At 42.8% G+C, this 15,072-nt stretch overlaps 1 protein-coding gene across 3 annotated transcripts; it reads left to right on the top strand.

Moving 5' to 3' along the window:
- The first annotated feature begins 1,241 nt into the window (after positions 1–1,241).
- On the top strand, positions 1,242–14,293 carry ncoa4 (nuclear receptor coactivator 4). 3 transcript variants are annotated; one of them, XM_020481585.2, is made up of 10 exons: positions 1,242–1,562; positions 8,520–8,646; positions 9,634–9,774; positions 9,946–10,034; positions 10,289–10,397; positions 10,972–11,073; positions 11,207–11,329; positions 11,514–12,683; positions 12,840–12,932; positions 13,024–14,293. In XM_020481585.2, the coding sequence occupies exons 1-10, from the start codon at positions 1,525–1,527 to the stop codon at positions 13,027–13,029; spliced, it is 1,998 nt and encodes a 665-aa protein (XP_020337174.1). In that variant the 5' UTR covers positions 1,242–1,524; the 3' UTR covers positions 13,030–14,293. The 3 variants fall into 3 exon arrangements, with proteins under 3 accessions (XP_020337174.1, XP_020337175.1, XP_031679268.1); XM_020481586.2 differs by lacking the exon at positions 1,242–1,562 and adding an exon at positions 6,493–6,694; XM_031823408.1 differs by lacking the exon at positions 1,242–1,562 and adding an exon at positions 6,821–7,071.
- The last annotated feature ends 779 nt before the right edge of the window (positions 14,294–15,072 follow it).

Genomic DNA, 15,072 nt, shown 5'->3' with positions numbered 1-15,072 from the left:
AATGGGCCTCTGTATGCCTATGTAGATATTCCATTAAAAATCAGCAGTTTCCAGCTACAATAGTCATTTACAACATTAACAATGTCTACACTGTATTTCGGATCAATTTGATGTTATTTTAATGGGCAAAAAAAATGCTTTGCTTTCAAAAACAAGGACATTTCTAAGTGACCCCAAACTTTTGAACGGTAGTGTACATGTGGAGTTATTAAAGTGACTATGCATAGATGATAACAACAGAGTGTAGCAGCGGTGTAAAAGAGGGGGGGTCATTGCAAATAGTCTGGGTAGCCATTTGAGGGGGTAGAAACTGTTTTGAATCCTCTTGGACCTAGACGTGGCGCTCTGGTACTGCTTCCCGTGTGGTAGCAGAGAGAACAGTCTATGACTAGGGTGGCTGGAGTCCTCTGACACCGCCTGGTATAGAGATCCTGGATGGCAGGAAGCTTGGCCCAGTGATGTACTGGGCCGCTCACACTACTCTCTGTAATGCCTTGCGGTCGGAGGCCGAGCATTTGCCATACCAGGCAGTGATGCAACCAGATGCTCTCGATGGTGCAGCGGTAGAACCTTTTGAGGATCTGAGGAACCATGCCAAATCTTTTCAGTCTCCTGAGGGGGATAGGTTTTGTTGTGCCCTCTTCACGACTGTCTTGGTGTGCTTGGACCATGTTAGTTTGTTGATGATGTGGACACCAAGGAACTTGAAGCTCTCAACCTGCTCCACTGCAGCCCTGTCGATGAGAATGGTGGCGTGCTCGATCCTCTTTTTCCTGTAGTCCACAATCATCTCCTTTGTCTATGACTATTTGTTAGCTTAGTCGAACCAGGCATAGATTCTAGAGGGTTAAATCCACACCCGTTGTATTCAGCACGTGACAAATACAATTTTATTTTCTCATATCCTTTCTATGAGCCCACCCTCATCCATATAATAATCTCCACAAATGCATTTCAGGGGGAGTGGCTGACAAAAAAAAACAACTGTCAATGTCATACATACCGGCTAAATACAATAGTCCAGCAAATATTATGATAACCCCTTTCATCTGTGTTATTATATAGTAGTAGCTCAGTGCTTTCATTCGTGTTAGCCTGCCCTACCTACTGATCTAATGCAGAGACATACATTTAAAATAAAAAGACCTCTAGATAGCAGCAAAGCATAAACACTTATTTGTAGTGGTACAACTATCGCGAGAGATTTCCGTGCGAGACAACATATCGTTTTGCCTCACACATTAGGTTTCCACAAGATATTACAGCCACAAAGTCCAAATTTAAATTCAGGAAAACACTTGTTTTTGTTTTGTTTAAATGTAAGTTTAGGTCAGCAGTGTGGTTAATGTTAGGTTTAAAATCAGATTTTAAGAAGATACATTGTAGAGATAGCTGGGTGTAAGACTTTGTTGCTGTTCTAACTAGTTTACGACCCTGACACGGGACGTTTTATCTGGGTAGAAGAAAAACAGTTGACTATAGTTATTATTTTAAAACAGCTTGCTAACTTAGCTATACACGTCGATGTCTTCGAATTCAAGAGTACAATACAAGGGGAAAAGGTAGGTGCGGTCGGTGGCATGTGAACATTTAGCTAAAAGGTTTTGAAAATATTCCGTTGGCTAACGTTAGCTCCGCTAGCTAACCACGTAAGCGCACGAAAGTTATGTTCATGCCTAGATGGGATCCGTCTTTTATCAAATTAACGTCAAATGTAGATTTGACCCTTCTCCTAGCTTTAAGCTTATTCTCATAACCTGCTACAAAAAGTCAAATCTGACGTTAATTTGACAAAAGCCATGACCAGGGGAATTTCAGGAGTCGATATTGAACCCATCGGGTGATTGGTCGAGTTTCTTTGCGCCTGAGCCCTTTCCAAACCGTGGCGGACAATTTATCTCCATCGGATCTTAATCCAGTAGTAACCACCATCTTCAATTACAGTTAACATTATAATACGAATCTGACAATATATTGTCGCAGAAGAGAGCGTGCTAGCTAACTACAGTGTTTGATTCACGTCATCCGTTTTTCTTATAAAACAGCTCAGCTAGCTAGCTTGCAAAATGCTAATTCGCGTACACATGGTTATGAGACCATGTGGACATAGCATAGTATCCAGGAGCCAATGGGTTAGATATGATTCCACCATGGGCAGCAACAACTGGCGACTAGTTTGTGTTCAGCCAAATGTGTTCAACTCAGCTAGTGTATCCAGTGACCGTATTTAGGAGAATAACTCATTACTGACATGTATCTAGCTAGCTCACTGGCCAGGCAGTGGACGCATGACGTATTCTTTGAAACGTTTGTGTTAACTTGCTCATGTTTTATTTTTTTTGACTAGTCAGTTAAGAACAAATTCTTATTTGCAATGTTGGCCTAACCTGGACAACGTTGGGACAATTGTGCGCCGCCCTACAATCACGGTTGTTTGTGACAGCCTGGAATTGAACCAGGGTCTGTAGTGACGTCTCTATCACTGAGATGCAGTGCCTTAGACCGCTGCGCCAAGCAACACATACTAGACCGTTTGTGTTAAGGTTAAACAAACACATTGGTGGGCTTGTTGTTTGGCTGGTGCTAACTGCTCATGCCGGCAGTGCGAGCTAGCTAATCAGATGGCTCTGTAAGCGCATGTGTGAGACGTCACGCACTCGAAGGCTCTACCAATCACCCGACGGGTTCTATGTCGAGACTCATGAATTGCCCTCCTCCGCCTTCGTATGGGAGAGAATGATCTTGTTGTTACGCTAATGCTAGCTAGTAGGTAAAAGTATTCATACTTCATTGAAGCAGTCAGGAGACGGCATTTGTTTAATTATACTAGCTAGCTAACACATGCGGGTAATAACCGAAGGTGTTAGCCAAAACTTTATCGAGGTATCGTTTGAGGCCTGGTGTCAAACAAAATGGGAAAAGGGGTATGCGGCACATCGCTATCTAGCTATACAGTATATCAGCTTGATTGTTATACAGTGCCATCACTAAGTGTTCATATCCATTTACTTTTTCCCACATTTTGTTTTTACAGACTGAATTTAAAGTAGATTCAATTGGTATTTTTTTGACTGTCCTATGGACAATAACCCATAACGTCTAAGTGTAATTCTGTTTTTGGCATTTTTACAAATTAGTTCAAAATCAAGAGCTGAAATGGCTTGAGTAAAGTGTTCAACATGTTTCCACACATATTTACACGCTCTACTGGTCTGCGTCAACTCCTTGCACATCTAGACAGCCATGTTGCTAGGCAGGAACTTATATGGTTCCTCTCATTGGTGTAGGCATGGCCCTGGCTCCTATGTATGTGTGTATGTCATGTTCCTCCTCACAATATCTGACCTGACCTCGACCCACATTCCTCACTCCTCTCTAACTCACAGCCCTAACTGTCATACCTTATCAGTGACTGAAACCAGACGTTGCCCTTCTCCACTCCATAGGGTACATGAGATTTAACCATAACATGTTCTGACAGAAGGTAAACTTTCTGCACTTCCCTTTCTCACTCAGTAAATTTTCATACAGCCAGTTCTAATATGTTAACATGAATAAGGATATTTCAAGTTAGAACCCAACAGACCGCAACAGAGAAGTGAAAGTGATCGGGTGAAATTATGAAACCAATTGCAGCTTTACTATATCCAATCAGAGCAGCAGGATCAATGTACTCTTCTCTTTACAGACAAACAAACCAGCCAGTTGAGTTTAAACCAATTAGCACCTCACTTGACTGACTGACATGAGAAAGATGTGTGCTTACTTTTTTCTGATCACAAATAATTACAACAAATAACCTGATCATAATTGTATCCAGAAAATTGGCCATATCCTTTACGATACTTGTTTTGTCCGACTACTCGGCACACATCTAGTAGTTACTCCACAATACTAACCTAATTGACAGAGTGAAAAGAAGGAAGTCTGTACAGAATAAAAATATTCCAAAACCAGGGTTTGTTAAAGCTGGTTCATTGAGAGAGAACCTTTATTTTACACTGCTCCTGTGAAATGAAGCGCACTTATTTCCGAAGCTCAAATTCTCACTATTTTTATAGTTCTACTGGATGATGTTAATAAATGTCTTTGGGTTGTGACTCATGTATGCTATATGTGGCTTATTGATAACAACTCTGTTTCCTACTATAGGCAGTTGGCTGCCTAGTGATTGCAACATTGTACCTCCGATGTGAATAGTTGGCAACAATGTTTTGTTTCCAAGAGCTTATTCAGTGGCATAACTAAAATACATGAATTGCGCATGATACACATCATTACTCAAGTCAATCAATCGATTCCAAAACTTTATACTATACATGACACGGGGTGGCATATGTTAATCTTGCCTAGGGTGGAAGCAAAGCTGATAGCCATGCCTGACGAACAATAATTTGCCTGTAATTTACTTGTTTGCTGCGGACCTTGGCCTGCTCAGTGAGCTGCTGCTGTTGGGAAGTCAAACCTGTCTAAATTCTTGGAGCAGCTTGCGATGCTCATTAATAATTGCAACAATAACCTAGAACTAATGCTGCAGATAGCAATACTGGGTGATTTGATAAGTCATTGTCAGTCAATCAATAATCTAATAATTATTTTAGCAAAAAGGTTTATCTTTAATTTACAATCTGTAGAAGCTATGATAATAGAAAGGTTCAGTAATTTTGTGAGGCATCGCAGCACAGTTGAAAAATATATGGCAAATAGAAATCCAAAATGGATGGTGTTAAGCGATAGATGGGAGGGGTTGAATGGAGCTCAATTGTGGGACTAATAACAAGATAACACATGTAAAACATACGGTCTGTAAAGTTTATATAGGTTCAGAAATTTTGTGAAATAGCACAGTTACAAATATAAATCAAAATGGATGGACATCAGAAATAGAGGAAGGTTTAAAAACAAACAAAATATAACTATTGTAAAATAGATTGTAAAAATGTGTATAAACTGAAGGTAGAAGCCTAGGTGTTAATTGTTTATTAGTTTACTCCAATTGGGGGAGGGGTGGTAGGGTTTGCAGGGAATGATAAAGGTGTATATGTATGAGTGTTTGTGTATATAAATATATGGGGATGCAAAACATTACATTGACGGAAGCAGCTATCTTTCCGCAATATTAAATATTAAAAACAGTTGGCTCATAGTTCGATTATTGTGAGATCTAATCCGACATGGGGAAGATGTTTTTTTAATCCTTTATTTACAATATTCATCCCGTGCCCACACACTTCTAATTCTTAAAAGTGAAAGCATACTTATGAGGGGGTAGTTTTACATTTTTATACACTACCCAAGACCAATCTGTGAGTTAATTTGACATTGGGGAAAAAGTTACTTTGTAAATACTGCATTGTGTGTTGGATTGAATTGAGCTCCTAATCTTTCAAGGTGATGATTGTACTTTTCTTCCCAACACAATACTTAAATAATGTGAGTCCACATTTAAAACAAAATCGGGCACACCATGAGGGATTCGAAGGCCGCCAGAAACGTGTTGTCACTGAAAAATACTGACAGCTGCAACTGTGATAAATCCGGTTAAAACAGTGTAAAGTAAGTGTATATTTTGTGATATGAAAGTATAGGGCTTTATGTTTATAGAACCGTATCGCAATTGAGAATCGATTCACGTTTAGATGAAGTTTTTGGCAGCCAGAGCCAGTCTAAATCTTGGACTTTAAGGAGTAACGGTCCCTTAAAATAGTACATGTTGGGCTAGGAAGACCGCACCCCACAGTAGCAGATTGTCAACACATGATTGTGAACCTTGTCTATCTATGGACACACACACACAGTGATGGGCAATTTACTGATTACCAAAACATATTAACTAGTTAACATTACACGATACAATGAATCACTATAGTTAAAACACTGAACCCACTTTTTGGGGATGGCAGCCTGTCACTTGGACCCTCACTGATAACTTTGCAAGTGTGTTGCCCACATGGAAATTGTTAGTTTGTTATTACAATGTAAAGAAATGTCGAATTCACTTGATTGCTTTGGGATTTCCAATAGACGAGTAATTTTATTACAGCCAGCCAATGAGCCAAATCATTATTTGTGTCGGTAACGCGCCTGTGCCTGCTCTGCATCCTGTGCCTGCTCTGCATTTCATTGGTGTGATTGACAAAAGGAAAAATGCTGACAAGTATTCGCTTGGCGGTCTTAGAACCGCCTTTGAAGGGCCCTTGTTTTCCTATTAGTGGTGTACGTGCGGAATGCGAGACTTATGCCGCGTTCAAGACATCTGGGTACTCGGAAAAATATGTGGCCCATATCACGACGTCAGCGATCTTCAGCTGATGTAAGAAGGGCTATATAAATACATTTGATTTGATTCAGGTCGGCAAGTCTGAGCTCGTGGAAGAGGCCCGAGTTGGATGACCGTTCAAATCTACTTTCCCAGTCGGAGCTAGTCCCCCCCCAAGTGTTCTCTCTTTTTTTTTGGAACGATCGGAAGTCAGAGATTTCCGAGTTCCCGTTTGATTTGAACGCGGCATGATGGTGGTTGCTTGAACGTAGGCTCAGACAGAAACTCAGCCAATGACGAAGCGATCAGCCGTGGTTCGTGGCACGATAAATCATGAAAGCGAACACTTAAACTGGTATCCTTTGTTTATGAGAGAAGGGAGCAACATCAGCGGATTTAAACGGACAGATATCGCTGGACAGTCCTTAACATGAGGTAGCTATGACTTTGGAGTTTGGTTGGCTTTGTACAGCTGATTTTCAAGAATACGTAATTTTTCGCCGGTCTCTTGCATAGTTAGCCTTGACGATTCAAGCCACGTAGAGGCGAACTCCCATTTTTTTTTTTACATGAGCTAATATTACATGACATTTTAAACCCTAATGCATGTATTGACCAACCGGTTAATTGCCGAAGACGGTGCTATTTTAACATGAGAAATACCTTTTTAAATGTGTGTTGTCGTCTCCTAATGACCAAAGGAAAGAGTAAAAGCAAGCTGCCCGGCTTCAGGAGACCGCTTACTCTTACTCTAAACAAACTATCAAACAAGTCTCTAAAGCTGACGTTTGTATCAGTTACTTTGTTGCAAGGTACTGGTTATATATATTTATTTATGGTTGAAGCTGTACTAAGATCTCTGATTTTTTAACTCTTACGTTTTACTTTGATCAAATACTTAATCGTGTTGTATGTTTAAACAGTGTAGTTCATTAACTTTGCAGCTTGATCCTTAAAGTTGAATAAATCAATCCAATGTCAGCTGCTTGAACAAGCACTCACATGGATGGAGGTATAAAACACTTCCCTTTCTAAGTGGGAGTGAGATGTTATGGCCTAAAATTTAAGCTGCATTGAAATACTTGCTTAAACTATAGGCCCAACACTGGAGTGTCAATTTTTAACTATTTATTGAACCTTTGTTCAAATACAACCAGAGTAACCCCACTTGGTGATCTCTGAAATCAATGATGGGCATCCTGTCTGATTCTGGACCTGTATTTTGCAACACATCTAATCACATAGTTTACTGTTTATTTCCCGCCCCAGGACCAAATCATCAACTCATCATGACCAACCAACTCGTCAAGCTTTGATTATTTGAATTAGCTGTGAAGTCCTAGGGCAAAAAACAAAATGTGCACCCAGTGGGGGAGGGGGTCCAGGACTGAGTTTGGTGAAACCTGACCTAGAGGGCATGCTGAACATTCACTATAACAGTTGTCCATTGTCTGTCAAAAGCCCAGCAAAATGTGTATGACAGGTAGTGATTGAGCAGCAGTTTTAGGATGGGGGTTTTGTTGTGGGCTCCATTATGCCTGTGAGGGATGTCATGTGAGACCTCAAAGCTGGTGTAAAGACCCAGTTAACAACAAGCCACGAGACTAATTCAGAACTAATAGGCCTAAATAGTCCTTTTAACTTAATTCCCTCGCTAAAATTTACCTCAGTCATTGCTCCCGAGTGGCACAGTGGTCTAAGGCACTGCATCTCAGGGTTAGAGGCGTCACTACAGAACCCTGGTTCGATTCCAGGCAGTGTCACAGCCGGCCGTGATTGGGAGTTCCATAGGGCGGCGCACAATTGGCCCAGCGTCTTCCGGGTTTGATCGGTCACTGTAGTTATACCTGTTGGTGGTCACAATGACAAAATGAGTACCGTGATGGGAGTGTGCACCTTGTTTAATTTCTTACGTCTCATACTTATTTTCCCCCACTTCTGTGAAGCAGAAGTGAAAAGGGACAGAAAACAGGAAAGTGAGAGTTTGTTGGTTTCAACGTAAAAGGGAACACAAATTGAGCCTCAGTGCTGACGGTACAATATTTCCATACTCGTGCATTAATTAGACTAGCATTTGCTTTATTAGTGTATAGGCAATGAACTTGATTGTTCGAGCACCCCCTATTCGGCTCACAATCGATCCCTGAAAGCAGACAGTGGCTCACTGAACCAAGGGAGGATTTAGGTCTTTGGAAAGAAAGAACAGCATTTTTTTTCGTGTTATCAGTCTAACCCTGTAACAAAAACGGTGTCTCTGCAGAATGTCTCTTGTGGAGGAGCGAGAGAAGGCCACCCTCAGGCAGTGTGTGCAGGCGCGCTCTCAGCTGGAGGAGGCCATCGGTGGAGTGACGAGGGCTGAGGCCCAGCTCAAGGACAACTCCAGAGAGGTGAGTAAGCCACCAGGGGACCCTCTTACAGCCTGTGGTCCCACCCAGGGTTGAACCCACCCCCCCCCCCCTTCTAGTGGATCAGAAGGAACCGCAACTTGGTCAGTCTGTGCTCTGGTTATGTCAGGGGCACACAGCCGGGCTCATACGAGCATTTCGCTACACCCGCAATAACATTGCTAAATATGTGTGTGAGCAATAACATTTGATTTTGATACAATGGTCTATATGCTGTAAACACAGTGGTTTTCAGGGATTTAGGACAAGCAACATGGTTAGTCACCACAGGATTAAGGAAGGCAGATGGGTATAGGGCGTGTATGTTTTGATGTGCTGGGAAGCCTAGCCAACATGGCAGAGTAGTCATTAGTTCTCCACAAACTGATCCATGGCATTATTGTATGTCATAACTGTGGCAGCTATGCTAAGCCCTGTTAGAGCTGTGATGTTAAAATGGGTCTTTTGAGCTGTGATAAAACGTCTTTGTCCTCCTGACGTGACCACATTTTTAACGATTAGTATGTGGCTCATGTGATGAGGACGAGCAGAGGGACCGGAGAGACCAACAATTGAAACATGACCACCGGATAGTTTCCTTGACCCGCCTTTATAAGGCAGTAGCAGGGAGAGGGCAGGTCACTGCAGTCTGAGGACACAGACGACAGAGGATCCACTAATGCAGCAGCAGCTCACGTCTCACTGCATCTTAGCGAATCATCCAGCCTGTTTCTGACTACCCAGCAGAGGAATAGGTAAAAGCAAAGGTGTTTTCCCTTACTCTTTGCCGTGGATATAGTAGTTGACTGTGTTGGAGGCTAGAATCAGACTTCTGATGGGTGTATAGGTCAGTGTGCTGTCTTGTCTGTGTGTCTGACTTTGCTTAGCTTCAGCAGCAGGAGCGACATCTCCCAGCCATGACTTGGGAGTGTGTGTATGCAGGTATTTTATTTTTGCAAACTAATTTGTTAATTTCTCTTGTGTTTACAGGTGAAGTCCCAGCTTCACACCTGTATCAGCAGACACCTGGAGTTTATGCGTTCCCGTGAGGTGTGGCTGCTGGAGCAGATTGACCTTGTGGAGCAGCTAAAGGGAGAGGCTCTGCAGACGCAGCTGCATCAGCTTCACTGTGTGAGTAGTACCCCCATGTCTGCAACACAACAATATCTGCACTGCAAAGTGTCTGCTCAGAAACCTCTGAAGATCAAGTTCCATTTAGTCTCTCTCTTTTTACCTTTTCCTCACATTACCGGTGTCATGTCTGATCTTCTCCTTTTCTGTCCCTCTCTCTTCTGCCCACAGCTCCGAGGCCAGTTTGACATTCTCATTCATCAGCTAGAGAAATCCAACAGTAACAATCTGGACAACCAGCTCACCAGCTGCTTGGAAAAGTAAGAGCTGCCACAATGGCCTCTGTCTTGAATTGAATGTAATTTTGGGAGTCAGCATTCGCAATTATTGTTTACAGTTGGTGTTTAAGTCATGGTGCTTGAGCAATCATTTCAGTCTCAGTATTTGCTTCCATTATACCTCTAATTAACTTGGGCATAGTCATGTTAGAACCTGAAGTTTGGCATATGTAAAGTAGGTAGATGTAGTTGACTGTGGGAGGGGTGGGCTGAAATGTCTACTTCTGTGTGTTCAGGTTATCTTCCCTGAACTTGACTCCTGAGGAAACCCCTGAAATGAGCTTCCAGGCTGACACTCGTTCCCTGCGTCAGGCCATCACCTCCTTTGGAACCATTGCCACCCAGGTACATGATCCTCTGGGAGCTACAAGCAGAATTACACACACACATCTTACTAACAAAATTCACTTCAGACTGGATTTAGCCCAAGTCTAAACTTTGGCTGTGTGTTTACCGGTTGAGCCTCTTCTCTGTCACCCTGCCCGCATAAAGCGCCCTATCTGCTCTTAAAGGAGGTTTACAACTAACACAGAGGCATAAAACTGTACTCATTGCCAGTCTTTGTGAATGTGTTAATGTTAAAGGTACATTTCATAAGATTTAGACATGTAAATTGATATCAGTTGTCGTCAAGGAAAGAGTCTTAGAAAAGATTTCCCATGTTGTATGAAGGTGTACAGTCCCATGTTGTATGAAGGTATAGTATACAGTTGCATGCTATCAATATTCTGGGGGGAATCTTGGGAATTGCAGTTTGAGAACAACACGGTGACGGTATTGGTTATGCTTTCCTCGCTGACTGCCTTGTGGCCCTAGTTACTCAATCTATGTGGTTACTGCTTACATAAAACCCTGACATCTCCCACATGTCCTTTAACTATGGATAGAATGTTCATAACTTCCCCCTTTCCCTCCCCAGCACATGGAAGTAGGACCCGTGCTGAATATTGTTCCTCAAAAATCGAATACTAGTGAGCAATCTTGGCTTCAGCAGAGCTGTCCAATCGCAGCTAAGAAACAGGTTTGTACCATAATGACACAGACCCTTTCAATGTGAAGTTGTGATTCCTTCCTGGTTCTACATGCATGGAGTCCTCACTCACAAGGAAATGCACTGTACTGACATGCACGCCTGTTTGTTTTCTTATATGTAGAGTGCGACGTCTGTACCTCTTTCCGACTGGCTCCTTGGAAACCGTCCAGTGACTACTACCCCAGTTGGATACCAGCCAAGCAAGAACCCACAGGATTGGTTGATCCCCTGCAGCGATATTCAGGTGAGACCAGAAGGCGCAAAATACATTTTCTTGTTGCTTATAATGTATCTAGACACGGCTCCTAGAAAAACTAATATTTAATTACGTCTATTTTTACATGAGAAAATATTTGGTCCAATTTTATACCCAGACTAATACAAAGTCAAAAAAGGTAAATGTTTTTTCTCTTTCCTCTGTCGTCCAGTCATCCTGCCCTAAGGCCCCCTTTGACTTCCACAAGTCCTGGGGCCACCTGATGGACCTGGAGCTGTGGCTGCTGAAGGAGGAGACTCCCATCAGAGAGAGAACCAACAGTATCTGTAGCACCAGCAGCAGCTCAACCTTCTCCATCGAGAAGATTGATGAGTCTGAGTTAGACATGGCTCTTGAGGAGGAAGAGAGGGCAGAGATGGAGAAACTGAGTGACTGGCTCATCACCCCAGCTACTGTTGCCAAGGAGACCACCAGCGAGAGCTGCCAGGCCTCTGATGTTGACAGGTGGAAGCAGGTCTTCAAGCCTTTCCAGGAGGGCTTCAACACCAGTGATTGGCTGATCAAATCAGACTGCGGCTCTTGCTGTGACAAGTCTGTGGAGATTGAGAACCTGGGCAAAATCTTGTGCCTGAAAACCACCCCCACCTCTGCCAACACACCCCAGACCCCCAACATACCCCAGGTCTTCAAGCCTTTCCAGGAGGGCTTCAACACCAGCGATTGGCTGCTCAAATCAGACTGCGGTACTTGCTGTGACAAGTCTGTGGAGATTGAGAACCTGGGCAAAATCTTGTGCCTGAAAACCACCCCCACCTCTGCTGTCACCACACCCCAGACACCCAGCCCTGTAGACAACTGGCTGCAGCAGGCCATTCCAGTCCAGCAGTCCTGCAAAGCCAACGAGTCCTGCGCCAGCTTCTCCCAGTGTGTGTGTGATGAGAACTGCGGCAAAGAGGCCCTCTCCACCTGGCTCCTCAAGAAGGAGGGTCGGGACAAGAACGGGGTCTCGGTGGACAAAAACAACCCCAGCAAGCAGTCCACCCTCTACCACCAAGAGCAAGAACAGAAGGTTCAGGGCATCTTGGAGGCCTGGCTCTACCCTAGCAAGAATGGCAAGACCATAGGCCCCATATCCCAAGCCTTATCCCTCTCAGCCTGGGTGTCTCAACCAGCCTCCCAGGGGGAGGAGAAGGCCAGCAGGGTGGAACACAGCTCCCAGTTCAAAGCCCCCAAGTGGGAGAACCCCTTCAGCATACCACTGCATCCAGAGTGCTGGGTCTTACCTGAGAAGACTCACAGTAGCGCTGCTGTCACAAAGGAGAAACCCAGCACAGAACCAGAGGAGGACAAGTGGCTTCTACGCAAGCGGGCCAATGCTCAGGTAAGGCTATGGATAATGAACTGATTGGAAAAACTCAGTCTTTGCATTCTTTAGTTTTGAAATCTCTCAACCACTGGTTAACCAGTGAATCTTTTTTTAGCCTCAAGCTAAAGCTGGGTCATACTCACAATACTGTGTTCCTTGGTCTGATTTCAGGAGCGACTTGCCCCTCCCACAGTATGTGATCTATTTTCCTGTATGAAAATCGGTGGAGACCAAGAGAAGTGGCTACACCAGGCACCTATACAAGTAAGAATCTCAATAGGCATTCATATTTATCTGAACTAATTTGTTAATTATTTGTTCCTGAATTCTTTATTTCTTTTCCCTCTCTTTCCAGATGTAAAAGCTGTAACCAGTAGCTTTTTGAGGAGATTTTTAGGATTCTATTGTGGAGCCACTTTAATGCTGATCGTCGCGCACAATGTCTTGATTAACTTTTTCCTCCAATGCTCGTCTGGGTCTCTTCCCCCCTCTCTCTCTGAGATGTGCCTCTAGTCTGAAGTAGAGACTGGGGTTTGGATGTACTGCCATCTGGATTTTTTTTGAATTTGTCTTCTATAATCATAGCGTTCTCAATGTCAAGCTAGCAAGATGGGCACTTGGATCTAAAGCTAACTCACAATGTGATTTTTGAGAATCTCTATTCTGGAAAGTACCAGCTCAATACATTAATGTTTGGTTTGAGGGAGGTGAGATTTTATTTTAATCAACCATATTTTAAGAAACCCTTTTTATGGAATGCGGTAAAGAGTTGTCACACATACATCACTAGTGCTGTTCACAGAATTCCATCAGTCTGACTGCACTGCGGGTATATCTAGTCCCCCCCCCCCCCCCCCCCCCACCAATACTCAAATAAGACTATCAGGTAATGTAAGCTACACTTTGATTTCTATTTCTTAGTATATGATTTCTTCCGATCTGGTGAAATCTTGTCTTAAACACCAGTATAGCTTTCTCTTCAATGGCTTCAAAATAGTCATCTGAATTACAAGCTTAACCTAAAGGTGTTCTCCATGACCAATACATCTTCCTTTATCGCACTACCATAACTCTGTAGTTCTGGTTTATGTGCCTCAAGTTTGCTTCATTGTATTTAGTGGATACGTTGTGAAAACAGTGTTGGTTTTCCTGTCCGGTATCACCTGTGTGTTGAGATTGTATCACTGCCGTGCAAGAGTTGATTGTTTTCATGTTGCAAATATGCAAGCTGAAAATGTTGTGCCCAATATAGTAATTCCATTGAAATGATTTTCGATTGGCTGAATCGAACGAAGCAAACGACTACTGCGTAATCACGGTAGAACCGATCAGAAATAACACCTTGTATTGATAACCACTATGTCTTTCTGCATATTACCTCTGTAGATGTCTCTCCATAGTGGGTAAACCCAAAGGTATTTGTATATGGCTCTTGAAGTGCAATTGGGAGTTGGGTAGGAGAGGAGAAACACAATGGTGCTTGATGAATGCTTCAGTTTTTTTCCCTGTTCATTTTTAACATATTACCATGAAGTACTATCCATATGATCGCTTATCTAACTTTCTCTGCTGTTGTACCTGTACCATATTTAACTCTTAATAAAAACAACACATTGAGTTCTGTTCTTGGACTTCCTTCTTTTGTAACTCAAGTGTTGTTTGAACTTCTTTTTATTTCCCAAACCAAGTTGCAAGCATGGGCAGTTGGTCTGGAGAATTGCACAGTGAAGCATTAACCAATGTTGTGCTGATGACAATATTGGCTGCTGTCACAATGGGGTTGTGTACCCAACTATCGTGGATTAGATAAGCCATGTCAGACCAAGTTTCACCAGTCTTTCCATGATTACAGACATTGGCCACAGGCTCAACCATACTTTGAACTCAATGCACAGGCGTCTTTGTTTCTCCCTGCATGTGACGGCCTCAACCTATGGCCTATATCTACTCAGACACCCCCTCACTGAAATGGGTTGAGTCAAGAAGTGCATAGCTCAAATTTCTTGAATACCCTACAACTGCTGCAAGTGTTCTATATAGAATCTGCAAACTGACTTCAATCTATTTTTAAAGGGTTTTCGACCAATAGAACCGTGCCACGACTAAAGACAAGTGGGCTAACTGCTTTGCCCCGTTACCATTTTTCTTTCTGGAACTGCAGAAACTTCATGTCGCAAAACCTGTCACAAGTAAACGAATGTGAAGACCAATCTAATATGCTATGATACACAGATCGGTGTCATATGATTGAACTCGATGACTGCAACCTTTTTAAATGGCAATCGAAGCAAAATAATCATTACTTCTGAGATTTGTTTACAGTGAACCAACTTGAGAGCCTCTTTTTCCATCTTATCTTTGTGCAAGTCAGGTGAAATCACAAGATGGCTTGGTATGACATTTC

Source organism: Oncorhynchus kisutch, linkage group LG4, assembly GCF_002021735.2.
Source record: "Oncorhynchus kisutch isolate 150728-3 linkage group LG4, Okis_V2, whole genome shotgun sequence".
Lineage (NCBI taxonomy): Eukaryota > Metazoa > Chordata > Actinopteri > Salmoniformes > Salmonidae > Oncorhynchus > Oncorhynchus kisutch.
This window is presented reverse-complemented; position numbering and strand designations above follow the sequence as displayed.